Source organism: Polypterus senegalus, chromosome 6 (genome assembly GCF_016835505.1).
Source record: "Polypterus senegalus isolate Bchr_013 chromosome 6, ASM1683550v1, whole genome shotgun sequence".
In the NCBI taxonomy this organism is placed as follows: domain Eukaryota; kingdom Metazoa; phylum Chordata; class Cladistia; order Polypteriformes; family Polypteridae; genus Polypterus; species Polypterus senegalus.
Window position 1 is genome coordinate 71216697 of NC_053159.1, and position 26270 is coordinate 71242966.

Sequence of the window (26270 nt, forward strand, 5' to 3'; positions counted from 1 at the left end):
CAAATGGTTGGTATAATTTCATGCAAGAGGAAAAATCCTATGGGCCTTCCATTGACTGCTTCTGCTTTATTCCATTTTAGGAAGACAGTGTGTCTGAAATAATGTGAGGAAATAACCTTATGGATCAAAAGGTACATTCACACGTGATTATACCAGGCCAGCTCAGAGTCACCCATTAATCTAACGTGCAGACTATTAAATTCAACAGATATGTGGAGAATATGCAATTTTAGTATAGACAATGATTGGGCTGGAATCCCAATCTGTCTCTGAGCTATGAGGCTGCAGTGCTAACACCAGAGAACAATAAAACGATTCACTGGAGGTCAAGTGAAATACACTATCTCATTCAATAAAAAGCTTGTCCAAATTCAAAGATCTTGTGCTGGTTAACTGGCTTCTACTAAGAGTACCGATCAGAGGCGAATGCTCCATGTGCAGTGAGGTCATCAGTGGAGACCCTCAGGGTTGTTTTTCTTGGACTGTTACTTCTTTGGATTTAAATTAATGTCACTGACTTCAGTATAGTTAGTAAACTTGGGAAATATGCAAATGATGCTTAAGCTGGAGCAATGGCTGACAATGAAGAAGAAGCAAAAAACAATTCAGAAAGACTTGAACAAGCTTCAGAACAACTAGGTGAACACATGGACAATGCAGTTTAAAGTAGAAAAGTCCACTTGGAAAATGCATTTTAATGTAGAAAACTCCAAAGTGCTACATATGGACGTTAGGAATGTCAATTATAAATACAAGATGGAAGACACTGTTGTAGAGGAAGCAACTGCTGGTAAGGATTCAGGGGGTTTAAGTGGACACAATGTTTTTGTCATCCAAGCCATTTGCAGAAGTGGTTGAAAAGGCAAATAAAATGTTAGGTTGTACTGTATAGTTAAAAGTGTTGAATATAAATCAAGTGACTATATAATGTACTAATGAGACTGCATCTGGAGTATTGTATTATCACGCATGTTTACCAGGAGGTCATCTTCTGGGCTTGTCAGAGGTAAGCTCTACCAAAAGAGGACACAAGGGCTAGGTAGTGCTGACTGTCTTGTTTCTTTTCTTACCCACAGGTCTTGCCCTATGAGGGCAGCTGACTCCACCCCTTCTGGTCCCGGAGATTATAAGAGCACAGCACTCCTGGAAGGAGGTATCTCATTTGGGGAAAAGTAACCTGAAGCCTCATTGCTCTGCAGAGCCATGTTGCTTTAGCCGATAACAAACAGTTTTTGTTATATTTTGCGCCATCATGAGCCTGTTATTTTGTTTAAATTTATTAGTTTGCTTGACCTGGTTGACACTTCAGCATTTCATTGCGTTTTCCTCTCAACAGTATGCAGTTGTGGTCACCAAGTTACAAGAAAGACATAGCAGCACCTGAAGCTGTGCAGAGGAGATCAATCAAGTGCATCCTAAGATTTAAGGACATGTCCTACTGTGACAGACTCAGAGAATTACACATGGTTACTCTCAAGCAGAGGAGACTGTGTGCAGAACTAATCCAGGCCTTCAAAGTTCTTAAAGGCATTGATAAAGTAGATCTAACCCTAAACAATAGCAACATGCCAGGTATCTCAGGTTCTTTGGATTTATGGCCACTTTGTCGGGACTTTATGTACAGTAGCTGTGACTTGAAGCCATGGCATCAGTTTTGAATGTTGTGCAATTGTGATTGCCAAGCCAGTTGCAGATGTCAGAGTGTTCGTTTAAGGTCATTCCCTCACTTTGGTTTATAGCTTGTGGTATTCCCTGGTTTTGCCTTTTTGGTTGGGTTACCTCTTCATAGATTTGTTGTGAAGGAGTAAGGGTGTATATGCATGGTTAACTCTGAATTGAACTGGTATTCAAACTTGTGACAAGTGTTACCAGGATAAACCCCATTCCTAGAGACCCAGCGAAGAACAGTTTTACTTTTTCAGAATAAATGCCACAGACAGAAGTTGGACGGAGTTGTGTCTATGACTGATTAAATGAGACACAAACAGACAGAAGTGCTAATAAACAGTGTAATACTACAGCTTTCACTGTAGTTTGCCGTGCATGCCACCATTTTGGATTGACGTTATGGTCTGAATTCGGACAAACTTGGACTTCACAATTTCTGGTTTGGAAATCTGACTTAAGGGAGTGTTCCAGTTGAAAATTCTGACAAAGAAACTGAACATTTTGACTTCCCAGTTCAAATAAAAGGCAGCATGATGTTAAAGAAGTCAACATAAATTACAAAAAGACAAGTCTATTTTCAGGGTAGTAGAGTGCTGTTTTAAAAATTGCTTATCCTGTTAAACATTTCATAATTCTAATAATAGAAGGAAAGCTCAACATAATAAAAATGTCAGAAAAACATTTAGATTGTTGTAAAATAAGATAATGGAATTGCCTCATCATCCACTTACGTTGTATCCATGAATCCTGTTGAGAGTCATGGTGGCGACAGGCTGAGTCAGGAAGACCAGAACAGATAAGGGGTATAAGCAGTCCTGAGTGTCCTCTGTCATCTCCCATTGGACAATCTGTAGTGGTCTGGTGCAAGTCAGATTCACACCATCAATAAGATGGGGATATATTTTTTTTGATGGGGATTCCAGGAACACACCCAGCCTTGGCCTGACCCGCGCACAGCCAAAGAAAGAGACACGAATCAAACAAACGGGTGAAATATATTAAGTGTAAAATTAAATATAAACAATAAAAATCAGACAACCCTCCCCTTCGGCAATACAAATATAACACACAACAATCAACCCAAACAATAAACACTAATGACAATATCCCTATCACAGTTTCAATGTGGCGGAAACAGATGAAATAGTATGTAGTAAATAAAACGATGACGATCCCCAGAACAATTTTCATAATAAATTAATTAAACAGTTCTACTGGTAGTCCTGAGCGGTGTGGGGTGATTCTCTTCTTTTGAAGACGTACAACTAATCCACCACTAACACGATAGGCAGGCATGAAACAGTCCATTTATCCTTGTGAGAAACAATCCAGGGTATAAATGACTTTATAGAGGTTATGTTGGAAGGGACACATGGGATACACAGAAACACAGACCTCCCCTTGCTGCTTCAGCGGCCCCCTTTTGAAGTTTTCCACTGGCCCTTCTTGTCCCCAGCAGTTCCTGTGCCTGTTTCAGACATCCAATGAGGGCAATCCCCTCTGGGCCTGCTGGGAAATGGAGTCCATCCTGCAGTAGCACTGCTACAAACCTCTGGGACCTGCTTTAAGGACAATGCTACTGAGATGGGCTCTAAACCCTGTGACCCTGTAAAGGAACTGGTAGCTTCTGATAATGAACAGATGGATCAGACAGTTTATCATTCCAAATGGCAACTCTGTAAATAATCAAACTCTCTGCTTCATTGAGAATGCTGGCTTAGGTTGATCTAACATACAACTAACCAGCAGTTCCTGCCGAGTATGAAGCAAGCAAAGATCAGTTGAGCCATACCATCCAGTTTATCAGTAACCTGGGAAAATGCATGAAACTCGCTTTGAATCCTACACTTTTAACTTCTAAATGGCACAGAACTACAAATCATATCGATTTTTGACAATAACTACTGGCACTGACAGGACACTGTCAAATACTTCATTAGTTCCTATAACAAAGACCTCTTAAACAGTACATCACACCTAATAGCAAGCTGATGCCTCATTTGCTCTTCAAGCAGCTTAACTTCATTAGAGTATAGGACTAACAAGGTGCTAAAATTGTTATTTTGAGGCAAGAGCTCAGCTGTACCCTATAGTTTGTATAATTAGCAAGTAACAGACGTCTCTTGCAAATAACTGGATCCATCTTAGCTTCTTGCCACCTGGGATATTTGTGTAAGCATTACAGGACTTTCCTAACTTTGTGACACACAGCAATGAATTGTTGGGGGAAAAAAGTACCATTTGATGATGTGAACATTTTTGACTGGAAAGGATGCACTAGATCGGGAATGTTCAGATAGCATCTGCCATTCAAACCTTGCTATGCTTATATCAAAGGAGTGAATGTCTACCATAAAAGCATGCCTACATAATTATATCTTCTTCCAATTGGTTCTTAAAAGACTAAAGATATGAAGACCATCACCTCTTTGGTTCGCTTGAATAAATTGCCTAGTTTTTACCCCAGTTCCATGTGCTATTTATTTATCTGACACCTGCTACTCTTGCATGAAACTGTATTCTTTTTTTATATATGCGGGTATATATATTTTCACATACAGTCACGTCTATGAGATGCTGTAAGGAGTAAAAGGTGTACAGAGTAAGGATAATCTCCAAGATGTTGCTCTCCTCTACATCAAACATGTACGTAAAGCTGACTCTTGCCTGTCAAAACACCCACTAAATAACCAGAAGGATCGTGCTCTCTCTTATTCTCAGTATCCTTGGTGGCAAAGTAATGTACACATGGGAGCCTCACTTAGTAAGGCAACTTGCCTATATCACTGTGTTATTCAGTGATAAATTTCTTTGACATTGCTTAGTGGTAATCAAAATTTACCCAATCAATTTAGTCTTATGAGAAATCAAATTTACACAGGAACATGGGTTAATTTTTTAAAATATCTTGTTAAAACAGATGCTGCAAGAAAGGAGAAATGCCAATATCCAGAAAACCGTAAAGCATCAATTAAATCCTGGATAATTTTAATTTTATTTCATTTTGTTCTTTCAGATAGGTTTAAAGTTGCATAGGTGTGCTAAAATAACTGTTTGAAGAAAAAAAAAAAGTACAAAGATGCATTTCAATTATGTTCATTCTCCCCTAATGCTCCAACAGCATTCTTCTACTAACCACCATTAGATCATTGTCCCATCTCATTGAAAATGCTTATTATTACAGAATTAAAATCCACTAATGGAGCTATAAAGAGAGCAAGTGTTCCCAAAAGCACTCCGGTTGCTTTTATCAGATCAATGTGTCAGTCTGATGGCATCGCTTACAGGAAATCAAATCACACAGCACTCTAGGATTTCAAGCTATTGAATCATATTCCCTCTAAAATTCATTTTTTATTAATTGCATTGTTGGATTTAATGTTAAACACATGCTTAAATTGCACAGATGTATTTTGCACATATATTGTTTGGAGTAAAAAGCTAGACTTTTCAGTATAGTAACAGGAAAGAGATCTACTCCTTTCCTAAGAATAAGATCATTAATTTCTTTGAGCGACAATTTATGGATATTTTGTGGTTAACTCATCGATGCTGCAAAATTTTAAAATTTCCTAATTCTCATAGCTGATCTGAGTAGCAAATGTGTCACTCTGCTTAAACTGGAGACTAGAAGTGCAATGCAAACTTTAGAATTTTATATTTTAAAAAACTCAAAAAAAAAAATCTAATATTTTTCTTCCAAGAAATAAAAGAAATGCAAAGAAAAGGTTAATTCATTTATTACCATATATATGACTATTTCTAGAAACTGGCTTATTTAAAAAAAAAACAAATGTAGTAAAGCCCCATTTAAAGTTTCATTCTGTACTCGCATATACACACCTCTGCATATACACATGCACCTCTGTCTGTCTCACGTATCCGTTAAGCACATTTTTTTGAGTTGCAAAGGACAAAAAGTCAAGCACTGAAGCAGGAAAAAAAAAAACATTTTATTGTACACAGTACAGACTGTAAACTCGGCAGTGCGATGTACACATTGTGGAAAAATTCAGGAAAGAAGCTGCCTATACAAGCTTGGATCACTTTGGACCTCGGTGGATAGACAGTACTAAAATCAATGTCTTCCGAGACCTTGGCAGTACCTTGTGCTCCAATTCACTCCAAGAGCATGTAATTTCTGAAATTACTATAGCACAAGAACTGTAGTTATATAGGGGATTATACAGATATACATATTTGTAAAAGGCAAAACTATACAGCATATACAATAATTTGAAAACTGATGCAGCCTTTGCAAAAATATATATATTTTTCTTCAAAACAACTCCATGAAACATTAAAAATGCAGAGAACTTTACATAAACCATCTCATTATAGAATTACAGATTAGCGATATGTCATTGGGCAGTAGCCTGTTTTAATACTCCACGCAAACACGGGCAGAGAGCAGACAATCCTTAGCATTTTTCTAAAAACATAAAAAATAAAAATTACAGGAAGGCAGGCTCTCAGAATATTCAGTTGCTGGGGTATTAAATGGGAATGATTGTACAAATCCCCTTCAATATAACAAGCACCTGAAGAAAAAGGGAACAAAAAAAAAATCTGTAATTCCAGTCTGTCAAAATCCTCGTAGGAGTGCAGTGCCAATAATAAAAAATAAAAGTTATTTAAGCTCTAAATACAAAAAAACCCTAAAAAAATCTCTTTGTAATATATATTTATAAATTCTTCCAAAAACTTCAGAAAATACTGTCATTTATCCCTTTTGTCACAAAATATCCCTCTGCTACCAGTTTCCTAGGAGCAGTTAAGTGTTAGGAAGGACTGCTTGGTCACTTCCAATGGCAGCAGAGTATACTCAACGTGGCTTGTATCTCTGGACACAAAAATGAGTAGACCTGCTCGAGATGTTTAAAACCAGTTCTTAAAATGCAAATTTGACTTACCAAAAGCCATACTAAACAAGCGATCGTCAAGAAGGGCCTGCTCGTTCAAATACTCATGGTCACAGAATATTTTTTTTTTTTTAATTTTAAAGGATGTTACAGCAGTATTTAGTGTTGTTTAAAGCCCTTTCAAAAATTCAGTGACTCTGATTATACATTTCAAAAAGGCAGCTATACAACAGTGTGGCCAGAAGCTAAAACAATGTTTTAAAAAGCAGATTGTCAATACAGAAATGAATGCTACAAAGTCACGCAATCAAAGTAGAATTATCAGCAGCCTTCCTTCTCCATTTTAAACTCTGCCTTCACAGAAGCAATGTTTGTTCATTCATCTATCACTGTGGGTGGCTGGAAAAAGACAGAAACCCCAGCTGCACCTCCATTACAGACACAAACCTGGGCCATTTCCAGGACAGCAGACTTGTTGTGTATCAAAGAGCAAATGTGCCTATTTGCAAGCACTCAGTAATTTAAACAAGTGTATTTACGTCCTTCCAAATGAAAAAGAAATAGAAAGCATTGAAACAGGAAAGTCAAGAAGCCTCCCTTTTGTAGTCCAAGTGAGAGGTCAATAGACATAGCCCTCATGGAATGGCAAGCCTCCCATACACTGATCCCCCCCATCCAGTACATATGGAGTATTCTCCTCATAATGTGTCAAAGGCAGCGTATCATCGTCCACCTGTGGGCAGTCTGGGTCTGGTTTCAGGCATGGCCGTTGGTTGTCAGGGAATGCCATGGAGAACAAAGCTTCTGGATCACAAACAAACTTATAAACATACCGCTCTCCAGCCACCTGCAAAGCGAGGAAAGCAAGATTAGACATGCAGTTCAGGAACAAAAGACAGCTAAAAGTAAACTACAACGCTATACTGGCTTAGTGAATCTTAATGGGATGACCGTTTTCTCTGTATGTCCCAAAGTAGTACAGTAAAGCCACAGAAAAAAATGCTTGTACCAAATAAAGTCTGTTTAATTCAGCTAAATTTCTGTGCATGGTCTTCATCTCTAGATAGATCTTTGCCAACTACAATCTAGGAAACTGCTCCTTACATTCATATAATAAATAAAATGGCCTTTCGCCTATCTAGGGGACTAACCAATGCAAAATTTACCACACAGGCACCCGGTTAAGCACAAAGTGAATATAAGCTTTAATGTTTAATTATTACCCCAATGTTAAAAGCTTGAGCTCAGTTTTAGTTTAAATTTAAAAAGACGTGCTCCATCCATTTTCTAACCCGTTGAATCCGAATACAGGGTCACGGGGGACTGCTGGAGCCAATCCCAGCCAACACAGAGCACAAGGCATTCAACAATTAAATACTCCATGATAAAATTCATGTGCTGGAAGCTATTTGATGAACATCTCTTTTTAAAACTGTTCTAAATTGGACTATCATTGACATAAAAATTACAACCAAGATCAAAGCCAGAAATAAGAAAAACAGTGGGCCAAGGACAGAGCCTTTACAACCCATTCTGTGATATACATAAGCCACTATCACGTACAACTGGACAATGTAAAGCTGTTAAATAACACATAAAGCACATCTTAGGGATATGGAAGGAAGAGTGAAATCTCCTCTGTAAATCTGTTTAGATAAAAAGGTGCAGTGTCCAGAGAAGGAAACCACTATTTTACAAACCTACCCAAAATAAAAAATTACTGTACAGTATTTGCAAACAGACCTAACATATTTAGTTAAACATTATTTAACTGCAATGTTGTACAATTTTCAATTTTTGGAGAAAAAAAATAGAAAATTCTAAAATAATGTTTTTGTGTTACGAGGAAACAAACTGTTGATCTAATAGTGTAACACAAAATAAAAATGTACCTTTTGCATAATTCCTTTCTCATAGTAATAGCGCAGAGAACGACTGAGTTTATCATAATTCATGGCAGGACGGTTTTTCTGGATGCCCCAACGACGAGCCACCTGTGCAAAGAAAAGTATGTATGCATGACAACTTTAGAACCACCACGTAGACACTTACATGTTCTTCAGGACATCTTTTAAGAAAATCAGTACTTACTTCTTCAGGCTCAATAAGTTTAAATTCCATGCCACGACCAGTCCAAGCAATGAAGTGACCATTTGCAGGGTCATCTAGCAGAGTAACAAGAAACTGCCAGAGCTGTAAGGAACCCCTCCGCTGATAAGGGGGTGCATCACGATATATTGGGGACTCTTGTTTTATTTTGCCTATTTGGAAGGTAGAAAGGGGAGAAATATTAAGGTTTATTACAAAAGTGCAGAAAACATGCATTTTAAATCAGTTTTTATTACTAACTAGGCTGACCCGCCTTTTAAGGCGACCGACTTTTAAGTTGACCACTTCTTAAGGCAATTCAATATGTAGATCAATTTGATATTTTATACAAACTCATTAATTTGGTTATATTGCATTTGAGCGGTATTACTTTAATACTCGTAGTTTCTGTTATTTTTGTGATGAAATTTAAACTTTTTTTCTGTATTGAGGTGGCCTTTTTGAACCCCCCTGATATTTACTACACGGTGAGGCATTTATACTCCATCAACAACTATTATTTCCAGAAACATATTTTTGTCTATTTTTACAGTGCACTGCGTACAAAAGCAAGGGAACGATGGGAGCCCCAGAACTCTGCTCACATCATGTCACTTCGTACCACAAGCTGCAAGTAGTAAGTCTGTGATAAGCGGAATACCGCTAAGCTTCCCACTCAAGGGACGGAAGGACAATCCCGACCGCTTTTATATAGAAGGATATGTAACAATGTAGCAATTGTCTACTTATCAAACAGGCTTCAACTAGGATGACAGACAAAGGTGTAACAAAATATACCTTTCATGAAGCCCACATGATCACAACAGGAGAAGCCACAACTCCAGCTGGAACTAGTGTTGGATGTGACAAGACTGCCATTGGTTCACTTGCATTTGCCCAATTTGTACAGCCTAATTATTTGAGGACTTTGGATAGCAGTAGAGGCTCACTTGGGGAGAGCGATAAGTGTAACTGCTAGTTGTGGGTGAAATAATCAAGTCTGAAAATCCCCAAATATAATTTATGACAGTTTCAACTCACTAATCATAGACTGAAATGTACTTTCTCCAGCCCCCAAATTACTTCCTGGCTATGCTCCTGGGCAGAATATACAAATCAATGGAAAAGTAAGCAGGCTGAACATGGAACCCGATATGCAAATCCTTTTTGGGTAGCAATTATAGGTATGCAAAGTCATTATTGTCACATGTACAAAGTACAGTGAATTTCTTACTTGCATGTGTTAATCAACATGCTGTCTCTGTTTGCCACCATAATTAGTGAGTATAACCACTTTACTTCACAGTTCTAGCGACTGTACCACTTTGTTGTCCAACACATCAATGCTTTCCTGATTAAACTTCTCACTTACTATAAAAAAAAAAACCAAGAAAAAAACCCTTAATCTGTCTTATCTTAACTAATGACCACTCAAAAGTCAAAAAAGCATTAAGGTATACTGAACCACAATTGAATATCAAAGCTGTTGCAAACTAATACCAATTTGTGCAAGTTTATAGAATCTAAAAGTAAAAAATAAATACATTTAAACTCACCATCAAGCCTTTCCGGAACAACACAGGTGTCATCGTAGTAAAGACGGGGATCCCGATCATAAGAAAAGGCTGATAAATAATAAAAGAAACAAATAAAATACATTAAATAAGTAAATAAAAACAAACAAAACAATTGGATATAGGCTTGACGTTATACAACAGTTTAACACTTCACTGAAGCCAGGTGTTTTTAAAGTTAGATAGCTATAGGAAGGAGGTTCAGCTGTGGATAGCACTTGCCATGTTCTTATCTAGTGAGTGGTTACATGAAAACTACTTTTACTTGGGGTTTAACGGGCTTTGTGTTCTTATATCCGTTCTCCCCCTGCAAACGCATATAACCACAACCCTTGTGTTCTGCAAACTGACAATGCTCAGTTGAGAAGCTGCTACTGCTGGTTTGGTTCTGAAAGTAGCATTATGTACGTTTATGTCAGAACAAAAAATAAGAGATCTTGTAGAAACTTTGTTTTGTTTCTAAATGCTGAAGATCTTTACATATTTCATTACACAAAAAAATAAAAAATAAAAAAGGTTCTCTGGCTTACGACAAAGTCATATTTATAGAATTAAAGCAAAACAGAAGTGGTTTCATTTAACTATTAAATTACTCCTGTCAATTGAAGCCAAGCCCAAAGTGTAGCCAGAATAAAGTGGACTTACTGTCATGGTTGTTGCGGTAGAAACCTCCACCCCTTCCAAATGAGGACTGGCAGTTAGGCACTTCTATAACAGAAAAGAATTAGAAGGATGATTTCTTATGTTGGTATTGATTAATCAAAATGCTCTTTGCTACAGGCTTGTTTTTTTCAATCAGTTTTTTAGATAAAATGTTGACCAATATACACATCAAGGGAAGCCAATTTAAACAATCAAAAGCAAAAATGCAAAGAAAAAAAATCTCCCCAAGGCCTCTCAAAAACCCTAACTGAACTCTGCAAAGAAATCTAAGGGTGGCAAACAAAAGATGCCCAAGCATGTCTAATTACACAACGCTTTCATGAGAGACAGAGAAGAAGAAACTGCAGGAGTTGAGACATGGGGTAGCAACAATGATCATTGGATACCTGTATCAGAAAAAGCTGGATGCCCTGTTAATTTACACCACAGAGAGCTCATGAAGGGTTAAGTTAAAAAAATATAGGATTTTCATAAAATGAATAAAATATAATCTGCCTAAGTCCAGTCTGAGGCTGCCAAATTCATTGTCACTAAGCAGAATAGTCTGCTAGAAATAAGAAAAAGACATCTAGAAAGGCTTCAGGTATTTCTGAGAAGACACACCAAAGCTTTTTTCTTCTTTCAATGTCAGTAATTTTCCATCCTACGCCAAACTTTAATTATAAAAATGCATGTCTGCATCTGTGCTTGCACAGTGTGATACACCCCTGTGCTGCTTCAAGAATTGTAACCATTTTCCATTTCACCAACTTGCCATATTATTCCAATGTGTACTACTTCCACCCACGCTGTACTCTTGAACAGGGAAACTGTGATAAAAGCTGGTGTATAGAATTTTAATTATTAAGGGCTTTGGGAGCACACAAGCCCTTGTATTTTATAAAGGACACCTATGTGAAAATGAAACCAGAAGTTCACAGATCGGCTTAACACTGACATAATAATAACAGTGTAAAGCCAAAAAGACAGCAAGTTAAAAAATACTGCTTAGCTTTTCTTTTCTGTTTTTCAACTATATAGATGTCTCATCTGTGCTGCACTCTACTCTAACCACATGCCACATAGCCTCCTCCACTGCTTAACCACAACCAACATTGCCTCCCCCGATGTTTAACCGCAATGTTATGATTGATATCACAATGTGGTCCTTCCTTTAAAGTTAAATCTCTGCCATCTGTTCAGTCTCTACCCCAGACCCCTCCCCAACATCCTCCATGCATCCACCCCAATGTGGTATATTTATAGCCATTAAGGCGATTAGCAGATTTACAGTTACATCACTAGTCTGCCTAGTCACAAAGCTACATAGCTCTTCAAAAGGAGAGCATAAAAATGAAACACAGCAGCTCCCAGTCATATGCCACTCAAGCAAACATTAATTTATGTATTTGCAGTAAGACTAATGATTTACTTTCAGGGTTTTACTCTACCTTGGTCAAGATGGGTAATCTTGGTCATCAAGTTGCAACACGCTTTCCTAACAGCCACTCTAATAATCAGCCACTTACTTAAACCTTTGATGGTACCTCTCTATCATAATACTTGCTTTAATTTTCCTTCATTCCAAATACATTAAAAATAATACTGGATTTTACAACAGTTGGTCATTCAACAGAATATTAAAAAACAAACATATCCATCACTTACCAGAATCAAAGCAGTAGTCATGGGGCTCCTGCTTGATGTTAAGAGAATGGGGGTTATGGAATTGTGGTTGTGGTGGTGCCATAGCGTGTTCTCTGTAACGGGGATCTGGTAGTTCCTGCTTAAAGCCTTGAGGTGGTGCAGGTACAAGAGGTTCTGAGAGCTGTCGGTGATAAGGAGGCCTGCCATCTCGGGAAGCAGCGCTGGCAGCTTGAGGAGGATATGGTGGGCATCTGCGGGGTTCAGCAGGTTGAAGAGGAAGGCATGGTTCTGACAGCTGACGGTGGAACCTGATCAAAACAACAATATTTACATGTAATTTTAACTTTATAAGGCTTAATGTGTCTAAGACCATAATGTCCCACAGCAATATATATAGATTTTTTTATTAATTAAAAACGTAGACTATATATATTTGTTGTAGTGCTAAAAGAGTTTTGCTGTGACTGCTACAAGAGGTACATATTTCAGGCTCTCATTTCATCATAAAGTTGTTTTAAGTATCAATGTATGTACTATATCTTAGAGATGACCAATAATTAATCCCTGTCATCACACTGGTATCAATTCCATGCAACAGCATTCTGGCCCAGAGTCAAACTGGAGATTCTCACGGTGTGGTATTTTTAACACTGCTGCTCTACATGAAGACTACTGACTAATGAGGGATAAATGAACCATTACAAGTCCTAACCTTTCTAAGGACTTAATGTCTTGTCCAGTGTACTTTTTGAGGCAAGCTGTGAACAGTTCACACTAAAGTCATCTAGAAAGTTGAACTTCAATTTTCCTATATCACATGATAATTTATCCAGAAATACTGTATATTTATTTTCAATAAAATAAAACAAACTCAAACGGTGACTATCAGTTTTTATATTGGTTCTGTCATTCAGATATTAGTACTTTACTGCAAAATGGATTCTGGGCATAACAGTATTAGACTGTTAGATACATAGTGCAGCTGGTTCAGTATTATCAGTGGGGAAGATTCATAACACTTACTCTAAACAAGATATGAAAAATACATTTCTTACCTATGTTCTGGGCCGTACTGTCCATCAGAATGAGCCAGGGGTGGGCAGGGCACTGCAAATGTGGGTGTCTGAGAACCAAGTTGACGAGTATTCTGAATATGGGTCTGTTCATGGACTTGTCCAGCTGGAAGTGTTTGTCCAATACCTGGAGGAGGTGTCTGTTTGTGAAGTGGAGGCCGTGCCCCAGCGGTGTGTCCAGACCCACGTGGGGACACAGGCGTTGAAGGAGGAGTTAATGGCTTGAACCCAGTAGATGGCTTCCTGTCATAGGCACTACAGAAACAGAGGATTTAAAAAATTGGTAACTCAAAAATCAAAATTGGTCATTAACTTGGGGAGCGAAACCTTTGATTGAATTTGTTCCTGTGAATTGTTTTTATTTGGTTTAAATAATTCCAAACCCACATCCCCATGAACCAAGACAAAGTAACACACACAATTACCTGTAGTTGTAAAGGCACTTCTCCCCATAGTGGGTGTTGAGGTTCTGGTCACGGTTGCAGGGAGAGAGCTCCTCAGATGGACTGTGCAGTTCACGTTTGATCTTGGTTGGAGGAGGTCCATGGAACACCACTAAAAATAATAAACATTCATTACCAGAGGCTCGAACAGACCAGAAAAAAATTATATATAGATATATTTATATATAAAAATATATAAAAAAATGTTATTTTAAATTCTAACAGACAATTGTTCTGCCTGAGCATAGAAGTAGTTTAAAGCAATGGGTGAAAGTTAGTAACTAGAGTGGTATGTACTGCACTGGATCCCAATGTAGGAAGAAAGTGGAGTAAGTTAGGACAACTGAGGGGATTTTTGAAGTAATGATTATCAAAAGATCACAGCTCAATAGCATAATCCACGTGACTACGGTAAAAGGAGCTAGGCTGCCAGATGTAGTTATAATGATCACTTAGTCAATGGAAGATCTGAAAATGGATGCAGGCCTGCCTGGCGGTCAACCAAACCACAGTGTGCGTCTGCAGTGCTTCACTTCAGCATTTTTGAGAGGCACAAGAAAAGAAGTGAAGCACACAGCTGTAAGCTATACTCGCAAACTCACGCATACATGCACACGCTGCTTTAGGGCCTGCATAATGTGCGCATCATAGTTTGATAAAGAAATCTATTCACGAGAAACTACAAATACATATTAAAATCTATCTCATTACAAAAATTTAAAAAAAAAAGTTTTATTTGTGATGGTTCTACACTAATGCAAGTAAAAGTATCCCCTGTGTAAAACCACCAAATATTTCAAACCGAGTAAACAAAGCACCAATAATAGTTTGACATTGATTTCTTCTGAATTACTTTTTCTGTTTTGACTGGGATGAAAAAAGTTGGGGAATGCTGTTCTAATCTTGGAAAAAAATCAAAAGCCAAAAAAGAGAGGAAACCAATTCTATCTCCTTGACTCTCCCATATGCAACATGAGCTTCAAATCAGATTAACCTCCCATATCATGTGACACAGTTCAGAAATAGGGGGTGGAGGCTTGGGCAGCTTTAAATCATAGACCATGCAAGTTCCTTAACAGATGTTCTAAATAATCAACAGACTCAGCAGCTGGAACAGAGGCCCTGCAAAAGAGGTCCCCATGAGGGTTCACTGAGCTCTAATAGCAATATGCTGCTGAACTATAGACAACTCACTCCAAAGCATCACTCATGCTAGAAATCAAGGTGATCAACACCAAAAGATAAATCAGAGACAATGTAGCTTAAAGTTTAAAAAGCAGACCAAAACATTATTAAAAATCTATCAACCATATCCTTCTCAAGCACTGTAGAAGTACAAAGTAAATCATCTTCTTTTTTCCCTCCAATAATTGAAGTGTTTTAATTCTTACAAATGTAAAAAGAACAACATTTATGACAAGATTAATGAGAATCGCAATGAAATTAGAATTCTCTTGTCTAGAGTAATCATGAAATATACTCATTAATTCTCAGATGTCATGGCAAATATGCTAGTGTTTAACAACAAGGACATGCAAAATCAAAAGCACAGAGAAATGACTAACTGATGTTTTTCAATGAGACTTAACACCCCACCTATCGACACCACCCAAAACTCCCCTGAAGGCATAAAGTTTCATGCTGCAAGAGAAGACCACAGCTATAGAATGGTCACTATGGCAACAGACCAGCTGAGACTAGATCTAGCCTGCAAGCAAAATCACACTAATATAGTGCTAAGGGGAAATCAGGAACCTCAGGGAGTCAAAAGATGATGACTTTACAGCAATGAGAACAAAAGACAACACGTCTGAGCATCAAAGAGCAATGGAGACAAATGTGGGGGTAAATATAAACAAAAAGACAAGGCTAAAAGTTTAGGGTGTGGTTTAGGCTTAGGATTCAGCTTTGCAAGTGTTAGAAGTACACACAGAGGTTTAAAAACTTGTAAATTGACATATTTGCAAAATACTGTATTATTTCTGAGCTACTTTCTAGCACACTAAAGGAAACAAACTTGATATTGTTAAAACCATTTTAATAATGAAGGCTCTTATTTCCATTTAAAATTTAACCCTAATGGGTAGATAATCTTCCTATTTTTTTTATCACAGAAATCTTAATTGGAAATGTATTAAATGAAAATTATATTCTACCTAATTCACAACAGATAGTTTAGCTGGACTATGCAACAGATTAACACCACACCCTTGTCTTACACTTATATGGATGGTAGTGCCTGGTGACCAAGAGGAAGAGGATTTTCAACAACATCTTGGAATTTGATGATATTTGGGTATTCTGCTTTTTCCCTATGATATTTCCAGATGGCGACAGACCATTCTGGCTAAGGGGCAAATTCAGTTTACTGCAGACAAACAAACTTTTTTCATTTTGATGTTGGCTTTACTTTTTATTCTCAAAAGCCCACAGGTGTGTTGACTCTCATATTTATTTATATTGGATTATCGTTTTAATGCAATTGTTATGCATGTTAGGTAAAAAAAAAAAATTACAACTACAGCAGATTAAGACAGGTGGGCTTCAAATACTGTTCTGTGCTTATTACCAAAACACCAAGATGTTAAACTCATTAAGCACCCTGTAAACCACTAACTTCAAGTTATTTGTTCCTGCTGCAATGTGCCCATATATTTTTTCATGACGCTTATTCCAACAGCATCTGACACAAGGCATAAGCCAATCCTTAAAAGGATACTGGCCCAGTGTGGGACAGAGGCTAATTTAGTGCTGCCAAAACCGATTATGCAAGTCTTTAGAATGTGGTAAGAAACCCATGTAAAAATTGCAAATTTCACAAAGACAGTGTTCAGGAATCAAATCCAGGCTACTTAAGTGTTGATTGGACACTGTTCTACCACAAATTGTAAAATTAAAACTTGCTAATACAAATATCTCTGGCAATAGACAGAGTTGGCATTCCGGCATTTGTCAGTACAGTGTGTATTCTAAAACTTAAGATTAACTTGAAAAATGTGGGTGATGAAGCTTAACTTAGAGAACAAGGCAACTACGAAAATGTATTACATTAAACAAATTTCACTTTAAGAATGGGCATTATGTACTGGGCAGGCATGAAGGCTTTATTAAACAAGCAGAAATTGTTGGTTAGACATCTTAACAGCATTCACCACAAGATTTCACACAAAATTTCCAAAACACAAAATAGACAATAAAAATCACCCAACATCTATAGTGAGAAGATTTACTATAAATCTCTAGATGTGTGATTTCAAAAATGTCATTCAAAATAAACAATACAGTTAATAACTTTGAATGATGCTAAGCTTTGATCAGTTGGTAACTATAAAAAGGTTTGACATCTTTGCTCCTGTACTCATTAGCATGGATTTGAGAGATATTCTAAAGCACCACGGAATGGAGACACTGCAAATATTTACACATTGAAAGAATTTGCAGTACTTACAGTTATCTGACTGAAAATCTGGGACAAACTGCTCATCGTCAGGAACCTGGGCTGCAGAAATGAGATAGAAGCAAAACAAGATTGTGAATAATTAAAACACACTAAAATTCTGACCCCAAACCTGAAAACCCTACAGATATATTGCCAAGCTAAGTTCTGATATCAGCCAAAAAATATGTACCACTTTTGAAATTGCTTGTAAATTTTAAGAGAACAGATACAATTCTAAAATAAAATGTTATTAGTGGCAGGTAAAATAACTTTCTACTTGGAAAAAAAAATTTTAAAGGAATGACACAAAATGAGTGTAAACTTTCCTTAGAAAGGCTTTGAATAATGCACTATAATAACTTATCTCATTAGCATTTCTAACTGGACATCACTTTATAACTGAGCATGAAAAAGACTGTATATAGTAGATGTTCATGTAATATTGACAGGTTCCCGCTGCTTCACCTTCACCCAATCAGTTTTGAAGTTAGCCTCTCTGCCATTATGAAGCAAGGATTGTCTGTATGAAGGCATGAATGTCACATAATTTACTAATAGTTTAAATGTTTAAGGTAAGCAGATTAAGATTTTTACGTGCGATGTTTGTGTGTGTTTTTTTTTAAATATTTGATTCAAGCTACAAGGTCAAAGGAGGGGTCTTTTTTTCTCATCTTCAAACAAGGGATTTTATGTCCTGTTTTGTGCAGTATTGTACTTGCTTATTATGCTATAGGTCACATTATATGCTGATTAGCTGAAGTGAATGGCTGTCCTGGAATGAAAATTTTGATGTTGCTCAAGAAACAAAAGAAATGCTATGATGTCAGATCTACATACAGTATATTGATCACTAGCAGACCAAGCCAGATCAAATGGTTGTGCTATGTACAAACAACAGATAAGGCTTGTATTACAATGAGTCATGGAACAATTATAAAAGCTGTCTTTCTACCTGAAAAGTGATTTACATTTCACAAGATACAGTACATAGCCAGGGAAACAATTTATTGCATCATAAATATATAATGAAGATGCAAATATTGAAATTGTTACATTATATCACTTTCCATATACTTGAGAATGCAGTATGACAACCTAACCAATACATAAATCCAATCCAAAAATATTTAATTTATATGCAATGATATAATGTCTATATAAATACAAAAAGACAAGCAATAAAGCAAAATCTACTAAAAATAATTACTTGAATATTACAAGGAAGGAAAAAAAAAACAACACATACCTTCAGCAATCCAGATCTCCTGAAGTTGACTCAAGTCTTGGAAAAGCTCTGTGGAAGATAGAAAATGATGAAGCAAGGAAACTCTTTGTCTGTCTACCTTCTTTAACATAGCAGAGGTCGCCATTTACCTTCAGAATCTTGAGCCAATTCATTGTCTAAAAATTTGCGTTTTCTGTCACTCAGCTGTCTAATACGTGGCTCCTCAACATGAGAGACCTTTAAAATAAATAAGCAGATGCATTACTACTACAAAATATTTCTGAAAAAAGATTTAAATAAGCGGTAAGGCTGATTAATGCAATTTGCTAAACTGCAGCAAGAACTATCAGTTAAGAACCACTCCTACTAGACATGACAAGCAAGAATATTTGACAATTATCTTAAACTTTTGCCAATTCCCATTTGAAACACACTTACTACAGTTTTACAGTTGGTGAAAGCTAGGGCCTGGTCTGATAATATTGAGTTCAAGGCAAGAGCACTCCCTCACTACTCAGTTATAAGTTACTTTAGAAGCCCCAATCAACTTAAAATGCACATCTTTAATGTATGGGAGAAAAGCAGAAATACTTGGTGGAAAAAAGTCGATGCATAAACAAGGGTAATATGCAAATTCCATACAGATTGTGACAAAGCCAAAGTCTAAACTCAGCCTCCTGGAACTATGAGACAGCAGCACTAACTACTGTACCAGCGTGTCATCCTAACCTTAACCAGCCAGATAGAAATAAACAGAAGAAATAATATACCAATTAGCTAATCCACCTTGAAACCACAGCTTTAGAAAAGTGTTTAGTTTTAAACTACTGCCAGATCAGACTTTGCCAAGCAGCAGATGGAATACCAATAGTGTGAAGAGTCATCTTGCCTAAACTCCCACACTCAGCCAAGTCCCTATATACTGCTGTAAGCTCATCCAAAGCAGCAGCCGTGCTGCTAATTACACGTGTTTTCAGCATAATACAATAAACAGTAATTGCAAATGGATTGGCTATGGACAAAATGTATTACAGGATTGTAAATTATCCAAAAATAAATATACAAACTTACATTAGTAGAGTTCATAAAAGGAACTTGCTGATCATAAAATCCATCCATACTGCTAGCGGGCTGTGGGTGAGCCCAAAAGGGCTGTTGTATTTAACTCCAAAGGGAACAGAGATCCTTGTTTACCACCACAAATCTGCACAAATAAAAGTTAAAAGCATTCATGGATATGAATGGCTAATCTATTTACAACCAAAATAAAATTTCACAGTATTCTTTCCCAGTGTTCAGTGTACATATGTTTGTAATCCAGTTAAATAATTTAACATGTGTGTACTTTTATAACTGAAGTTGAGAAAAGCCAAGCAAAATGACACCTTTTATTGGCTAACTAAAAAGATTACAACATGCAAGTTCGAGGCAACTCAGGCCCCTTCTTCAGGCAAGATGTAACCCTAACCCTACATCTTAATCTTGGCATTTCTCTACATTCATAATGGCTAACATGGTACAACACCCTAGCACTAGTTAAAGTTGTGAACCAATGATGCATTTAGACTTCACACACACACATTATATATATATACACACACACACACACAAACACCACATGTATACTGAAAAAGCAAGTAACATGTCAGCAATTTAACACTAGATGGTAGCTAAGCCCTTTGGAGAGATTTCTAATGGCAATGGCTGGAGCAGGACGCCAGAAGTCTGTGGGCTTTAAGTGAAATTGCAGTTAGAACGTGAAAACAGTGAATTGCTATTTCGGTCGTTAAATTTTGCAGTGATATTAAAGGGGCAGTTACTGTGGAACAGACGTCAGCTCCAGCAACTCCACTCGGTAGGTTAAAATAAAGAATAGATGGAGGAATGAAAACCATGCAGGATGCAACAGGTTATGTCAGGCCGCTCGTACATAGATGCATGTTCTCCGACTCACTTCTGTGGAGAAAACAACTACACGAAAAACAACGATGCTAGGCGCCAACTAACCAATACCCATGAATATGTGCATATTACCCAAATCAAGCAGTGCAAGGAAGGTAAACGCAAAAAATAATTAGAAGTATTTCTCTATCAAATTTCAAAGGAAACCTTACAAATTTACGTGCAGATAAACGAAAGACCACTTATGCACTAAAAATACATGTTACGCAAGCGTGTTCACAAAGTATCCTTCTGTTCTAAGACGAGGTGCTTTATAGGCTTTGCAAATAATCATTTCATCCAATAGTATCCGGCATTTACATTTAAATGATAATCAGAAATTAACAGCGTTACTTGTTGACTGATAAGATATCTCTCCAAGGTCTGACTAGCGATCACCTCCTGAAAATTCCAAGCCAAAGTGTTGATGCGCAGCATCAGGTCTTCGTCCCACACCATAACCAGAGCGCAAGAACAAACATCTGGGCTGCGGAGGCCGTCTCTGCACCCAGAGCATACGGACAGAACGAAGAACTCCACTATCTTTCAACAGTCACACTGCTCTTAAATTAATTTGAGCTTTGATAACGAGTCAATGCGACTTAAGCTGTTAAAAAGTATTTGAAAACAAAAAATAATGACAAAAAAAGAAATATGTATGAGCACCAAAACAATAAGAGCCATGTCTCTGTTAAGTAACAGCTCACATGACTTTCTACTGTACATTTACAAAGAGGTGATCAAAATTCGCCATATACTGGAAACAAATGTAAAAAGAAACTTATCATACATGTACGCTACTTCTGCATACACTGTGCACTATGACAAAAAACTGAGCCAAGTGGGCAAACTATTGTGGAGGTTTTAGTGCTGAAATAGATTAGTTGATCGTAATCGGTTTATAAAAGCTGTTTTTATACAAGTCCGTCTACCCCTTCGCGGCCCCCTTGTTTTTCTCAATGAAGTGAAACTTGATCTCCGTGCGCTAATCCCCCATTCAGAAAAAAAAGCAGAACTGTCCATTGATAAAAAAAAAAGCACGGACGCCGAAGGTAGGAAAAAAAAGAAAAACAAAAGAACAATATATTCCGTTTGCACCGTACGCAATTACCAAATATGCAATTATGCTAGAATATCTTCAAAAATACACATAAAAGCGCCCCCATGCAACTTGTGCAAAGCATTAGAAAATGGTTGCCAAAGTAAATGTTCGAATGGAGAAAATGGCGTTCGCGTTTTCTTGCAAGCGTTGTATTTATAATATAGAAGAACTCGATTTAGCTCAGGCGGAGTGGAGCAATTATATTCCAGCGTGCAAAAGAATCATACATATTTATGCATATATAAGCAAATTTATACCTAGTTGATACATTGAAATTTGACTTGCATGATTTAACACTCACCGTTGAAATCCTGCAGAATGTGGATTTCCCAAAGTTATTTAAACAGAGAAAGGTATTTTTTTTTTCTCGGAATATTTTTTTTTAATCCCACGCTAACCGCAACACCGCCGTCTATTGTTCACCGCTCAAGATACCAACTCTCCTCGACAGCAAAAACTTGAATGAGCCAGTCTCAATGGACGTGTCTGCTTTTCCCCGGGGCTCCGGCTCCCAGGCATGCGAGCTGCTGATTGGTAAGACAACGAACCTTCTCCGCCAAAGTGAACCAATGGCTGACGTTGTTTAGTTTAAGCGTGTTTCTACTGGCTAAGAGAATCGAATACTTGAATAGTCTTTTGAATAATTCATGAGCATGATGTCGAATCACGGCGTGGGTCTGGCCTACTTTATGAATGACTGGGTTTCATTCAGAAAAAGAAGGCCAGCCTTTCGGAACAGAGTGTAGGCTGCTCTTAAACAGACAGGCGATGTTTTTTTAAACATTGGCTGAAGAACGAGACGTTTCACAGTTACTCAGTAACGTGTACTACATTGCGCTAAAGGTGAAATACGACCCATTCGCTCCGAAATAACATACGCAAGCAAAGAAGAAAATTAAAGATTTCTTTCTTTTTTAATTGACAGAAAAGATTGCTGTGCATGTTCTTTTACCTTCAGGGCAAATGTCTTTCAAGTCGTGCGATTTTGTCAGTAAGGTCAAGTTAAGGTACAACAACATCAAGACAAAATAGCCCGAAAAATGTACAAATTGCTATAGTTTTTGTACTAGCTTTTTGTCTTTAAACTTAAAACTGAACTTCTACAGCCACTGTAGCCTGCTGCAAATGTTAAGGATGTCTTGTTCTCAGGACTGCATGGCCATACCAGTCGGGCCGACAGACTGTGTTTAACTACATGTTAGTGCACAAATCTGGTAATTATTAATCCAGTTAACAATTTCGAATGTTTTGAATCAAAGTTCGTTATTAAGCCAGGAATTTGAGGAATTGTACATGACGATAACAGTAATGTGCAAATTTAAAAGGTCAGAAAAAAACATAGAGGAGTGAAAATATAAATGTAATCTTCCAAATGTAATAAAGAAGAAATGTAACTGTAATAATCTTTATTCACTCTGGAAGCTTCCGTAAATGATTCAGTGCAAGACAGATGGTTAACTCAGAAACGCTTTTGATTTATTAAAGCACATGAAGTAGAACTTTACAAAAGTTCCCTCCTCTTATTTACTCCCCTTATTGTTCATATATTTACCCTGGTTATTTCGTTCATAACAACTTTATTTAAAACCTTAATTCACAATTTACTGCAGTAACTTAGTCCAGATTTGAATACTCTACAACAAACACAAGTGTGAAGACATCTTCTGAGTACTTGACTTGGTAGCAGAAACACTATAGTGATATCCATCCACCCATCTTTTGTACCTATTCATCTATTTAAGGGCTCCTAGTATGAATCATGTCTGTGTGTAGAGATGGCAAGTTCATCTAATCTCCATGTGGTTTTTGATACTTGGTGTTTACCCTATATACCCAAAAATACAAGTATGTATTTTAGGTTAATTGGGGATATGGCTGTGTATGATTGAATATTGTGCGTGTGCGCACAAGTAGCAATAAATGAAAATTTGCAAAATGAATCCCACCCAATGTTTCTGGAAAAGTTGATTTTTTTCAGTAGATCTTATTATTTGCCTTTCTTGGAGGACCTTCTTTAATGATTGAGAGACCAGAGAAGCTGAGCCATCTACAGGATTACATGGTCATGATTTTTGATTTACGTCATGACCCTATTAGCTATATATACTTTATATATAATTATATATATAGCTATATATAGCTATATATATATATATATATATATATATATATATATATATATAGTGACAGATTTAAGTGCTTTTTCGCACCCTTGTACCCTCGGACCACACGTCAGACACCAGATAAAAGTCCAAATAATTATTTATTATAATAATTATATGCACAAAGCACGCTCCTCTCCACAATTCTCCAATAATAAATCACAAATACAATAAACCAATCCTCCACTCCCAGACGCTTGGCCACCCTGCCTCCCAACTCAGCTCATTGTCTGGGAGCTCCCACAGTCCTTTTATATTCCCTGACCCGGAAGGTGTTCCTGACCAACAGTCCACAAGTCCTTATTCCTTCCGGGTCAGGGTAAATAGTCCCTTTCTTCAACCCTGGAGCACGTCGTTTCTTCCTGTCACATGACCGTGACGCACTCCCGGGTCATAGGGCACATAAGAGCCTACAAGCCCCCCTACAGCGACGTCTGGTGGCCCCCAAGGTATCCAGCTGGGCTGTGTACAAACACTACATAGTCCATGATGCGCTGCTGGAACTCGGGGCATGATCATGCTGTCGGGAGAGCTCCTCCTGGCGGCCTGGGGTTGAGGGCCGGAGTGAAATGCCGGCAATCCACCACATATATATATATATATATATATATATATATATATATATATTATTTCAGGCTGCTGTACTCTGCTGTACTTTGAGCCTGTCAACACGTGTTGAGAAGGTGTTAGTCATAGTCCTCATGTTAGCTACATTCTCCTTTTTCTTGTTTGGCAGCCACTAGTATACATTGTGGCTATTTCCCATTGTGACCACTTGTAATGCTTGTCTATAATCTTTCGTATACTGATTATTAAGGCAATACACAAGCATTGACTTTATTATTGAACTTTTTTTTATCACATATATGTAGTTAACAATTCATATTCACAGCTTAAGGGTAAGTAGTTTACTTTATTCTCTGTTTTATTTACATTGTTATCTTAAATGCACTTAGTTAAAATGGCTCACCTTTGTTTATAGATAATTAAGAATAAGAAAAAAACTCCAAATACATTAGCATTACAGAAAAAAGTTTAATTTGCCATCATCTAGACAAATATACAGTATTTCACTGTTTTTCTACCAAATGTTGAAAGCAGGAACTAAGTGATTCAATTGCTGAATTTCATGGTATACTGGCTCAAAGAAAAAAATAAATTGATAGAAAAAATCTGAAGTCTGCAACAGAGCATACAGACAAAGACTGTGCATGTTCATATCAGAGGGAGTTATTGAAAAAAAAGGTGGAAAAATAGTTAATCTGCTGACTTGTAAAATACTGTACATTAGCACATAGCATAGAGAACATCATTAGTATTCTTAGGCAAAAAGGAGCAGCAAACATTAAAGGTTTGAGGTAACGTAAAAAAAAATAACAGACTCACTGGTTTTACTTAATGATGCTGATACTTTGTTGTAGCTTCTGTCGCTGGTAGGTGGAGAGTAGAATCAATTAACAGGTGGCAGTTGAGTCCCCATATTGGAAAAATTTTATTTGAACATACTGCATATCCCCAATGTGTAACACCTCCACTTTTGTTTGGTAGTACCCCACCAAACAAAAACCTCATCAGTTGCTAAGTACAAGTGGCTAACAATGTTTTAATATGGAGTGGGAGACAGCTACAGTAACTTCTTTTGCTGCCTTTATCAGACCTACCCATTTTTATTCTTGGTATTTTGTGAGTCACCTTTCCCAACATAATAGATCAGAAGGAAATAAATCCTGTGTCAATAACTGTTACCAGTATTTTTATGATCTAAAAATTACAGTGTGTGGCATCAGCCATATAGATAATTACATAAGAAATAAAGACTAATTCCATGCTGAAATGAATAAGGTATTTAGAATGCTGTATTTTCACCATAGCATTGAAGTTAACTTTTAAAATCAATTCCTTATACTGTATGTGATCCTTGGGGCATCTATTTAGCAGCATTTCTGAAAACAGACTTATGGTAGTGCTATGACTGGCTATTTGTTATCTCCATGTATGTACCACATTCTTTCTGGAATGAAAGAACCACTTTAAACAATTTTTATTGGCACTAATTTTGCAAAAAGAAAAACTTGATAAAGGAAACATAAAAGGTTTTGTAAACTTTTTTTTTTTTTTGAAAATTGAAGAGCACATCCTCATCTTGACTACCATTGTAGAATGCTTCAGGCTAACCAATTAATGCAGATGCACTACAAGCTACCCATTTGTGTCTAATATTAGTGAACCTTTGCAATGACAGTTTTTGCTGGAGTACCTGGTGGTATAAAATATACATAACTTTATAGTTGTTGTAAGCTTATTTTTCAGTTTTAACAGAATAAGACTTAAAAAAAGACAAATGAAGAAAATTATTGCATCTGCTTTCAGTTCAAGCTATGAACACAGGCTTTAGACTAATACA

General features: G+C 37.1%; 1 protein-coding gene across 2 annotated transcripts; it reads right to left on the reverse strand.

Moving 5' to 3' along the window:
• Positions 1-5597: 5597 nt before the first annotated feature.
• On the reverse strand, positions 5598-22179 carry etv5a (ETS variant transcription factor 5a). 2 transcript variants are annotated; one of them, XM_039756321.1, is made up of 13 exons: positions 22006-22179; positions 19733-19865; positions 18811-18898; positions 18683-18730; positions 17446-17496; positions 13980-14109; positions 13537-13809; positions 12503-12789; positions 10838-10900; positions 10175-10243; positions 8622-8791; positions 8423-8524; positions 5598-7377 (listed from the first exon to the last, which is right to left on the reverse strand). In XM_039756321.1, exons 2-13 carry the CDS (start codon positions 19778-19780, stop codon positions 7150-7152), a joined length of 1557 nt encoding a protein of 518 aa, XP_039612255.1. In that variant the 5' UTR covers positions 19781-19865; positions 22006-22179; the 3' UTR covers positions 5598-7149. The 2 variants fall into 2 exon arrangements, with proteins under 2 accessions (XP_039612255.1, XP_039612256.1); XM_039756322.1 differs by lacking the exon at positions 22006-22179 and adding an exon at positions 20957-20975.
• Positions 22180-26270: the final 4091 nt, after the last annotated feature.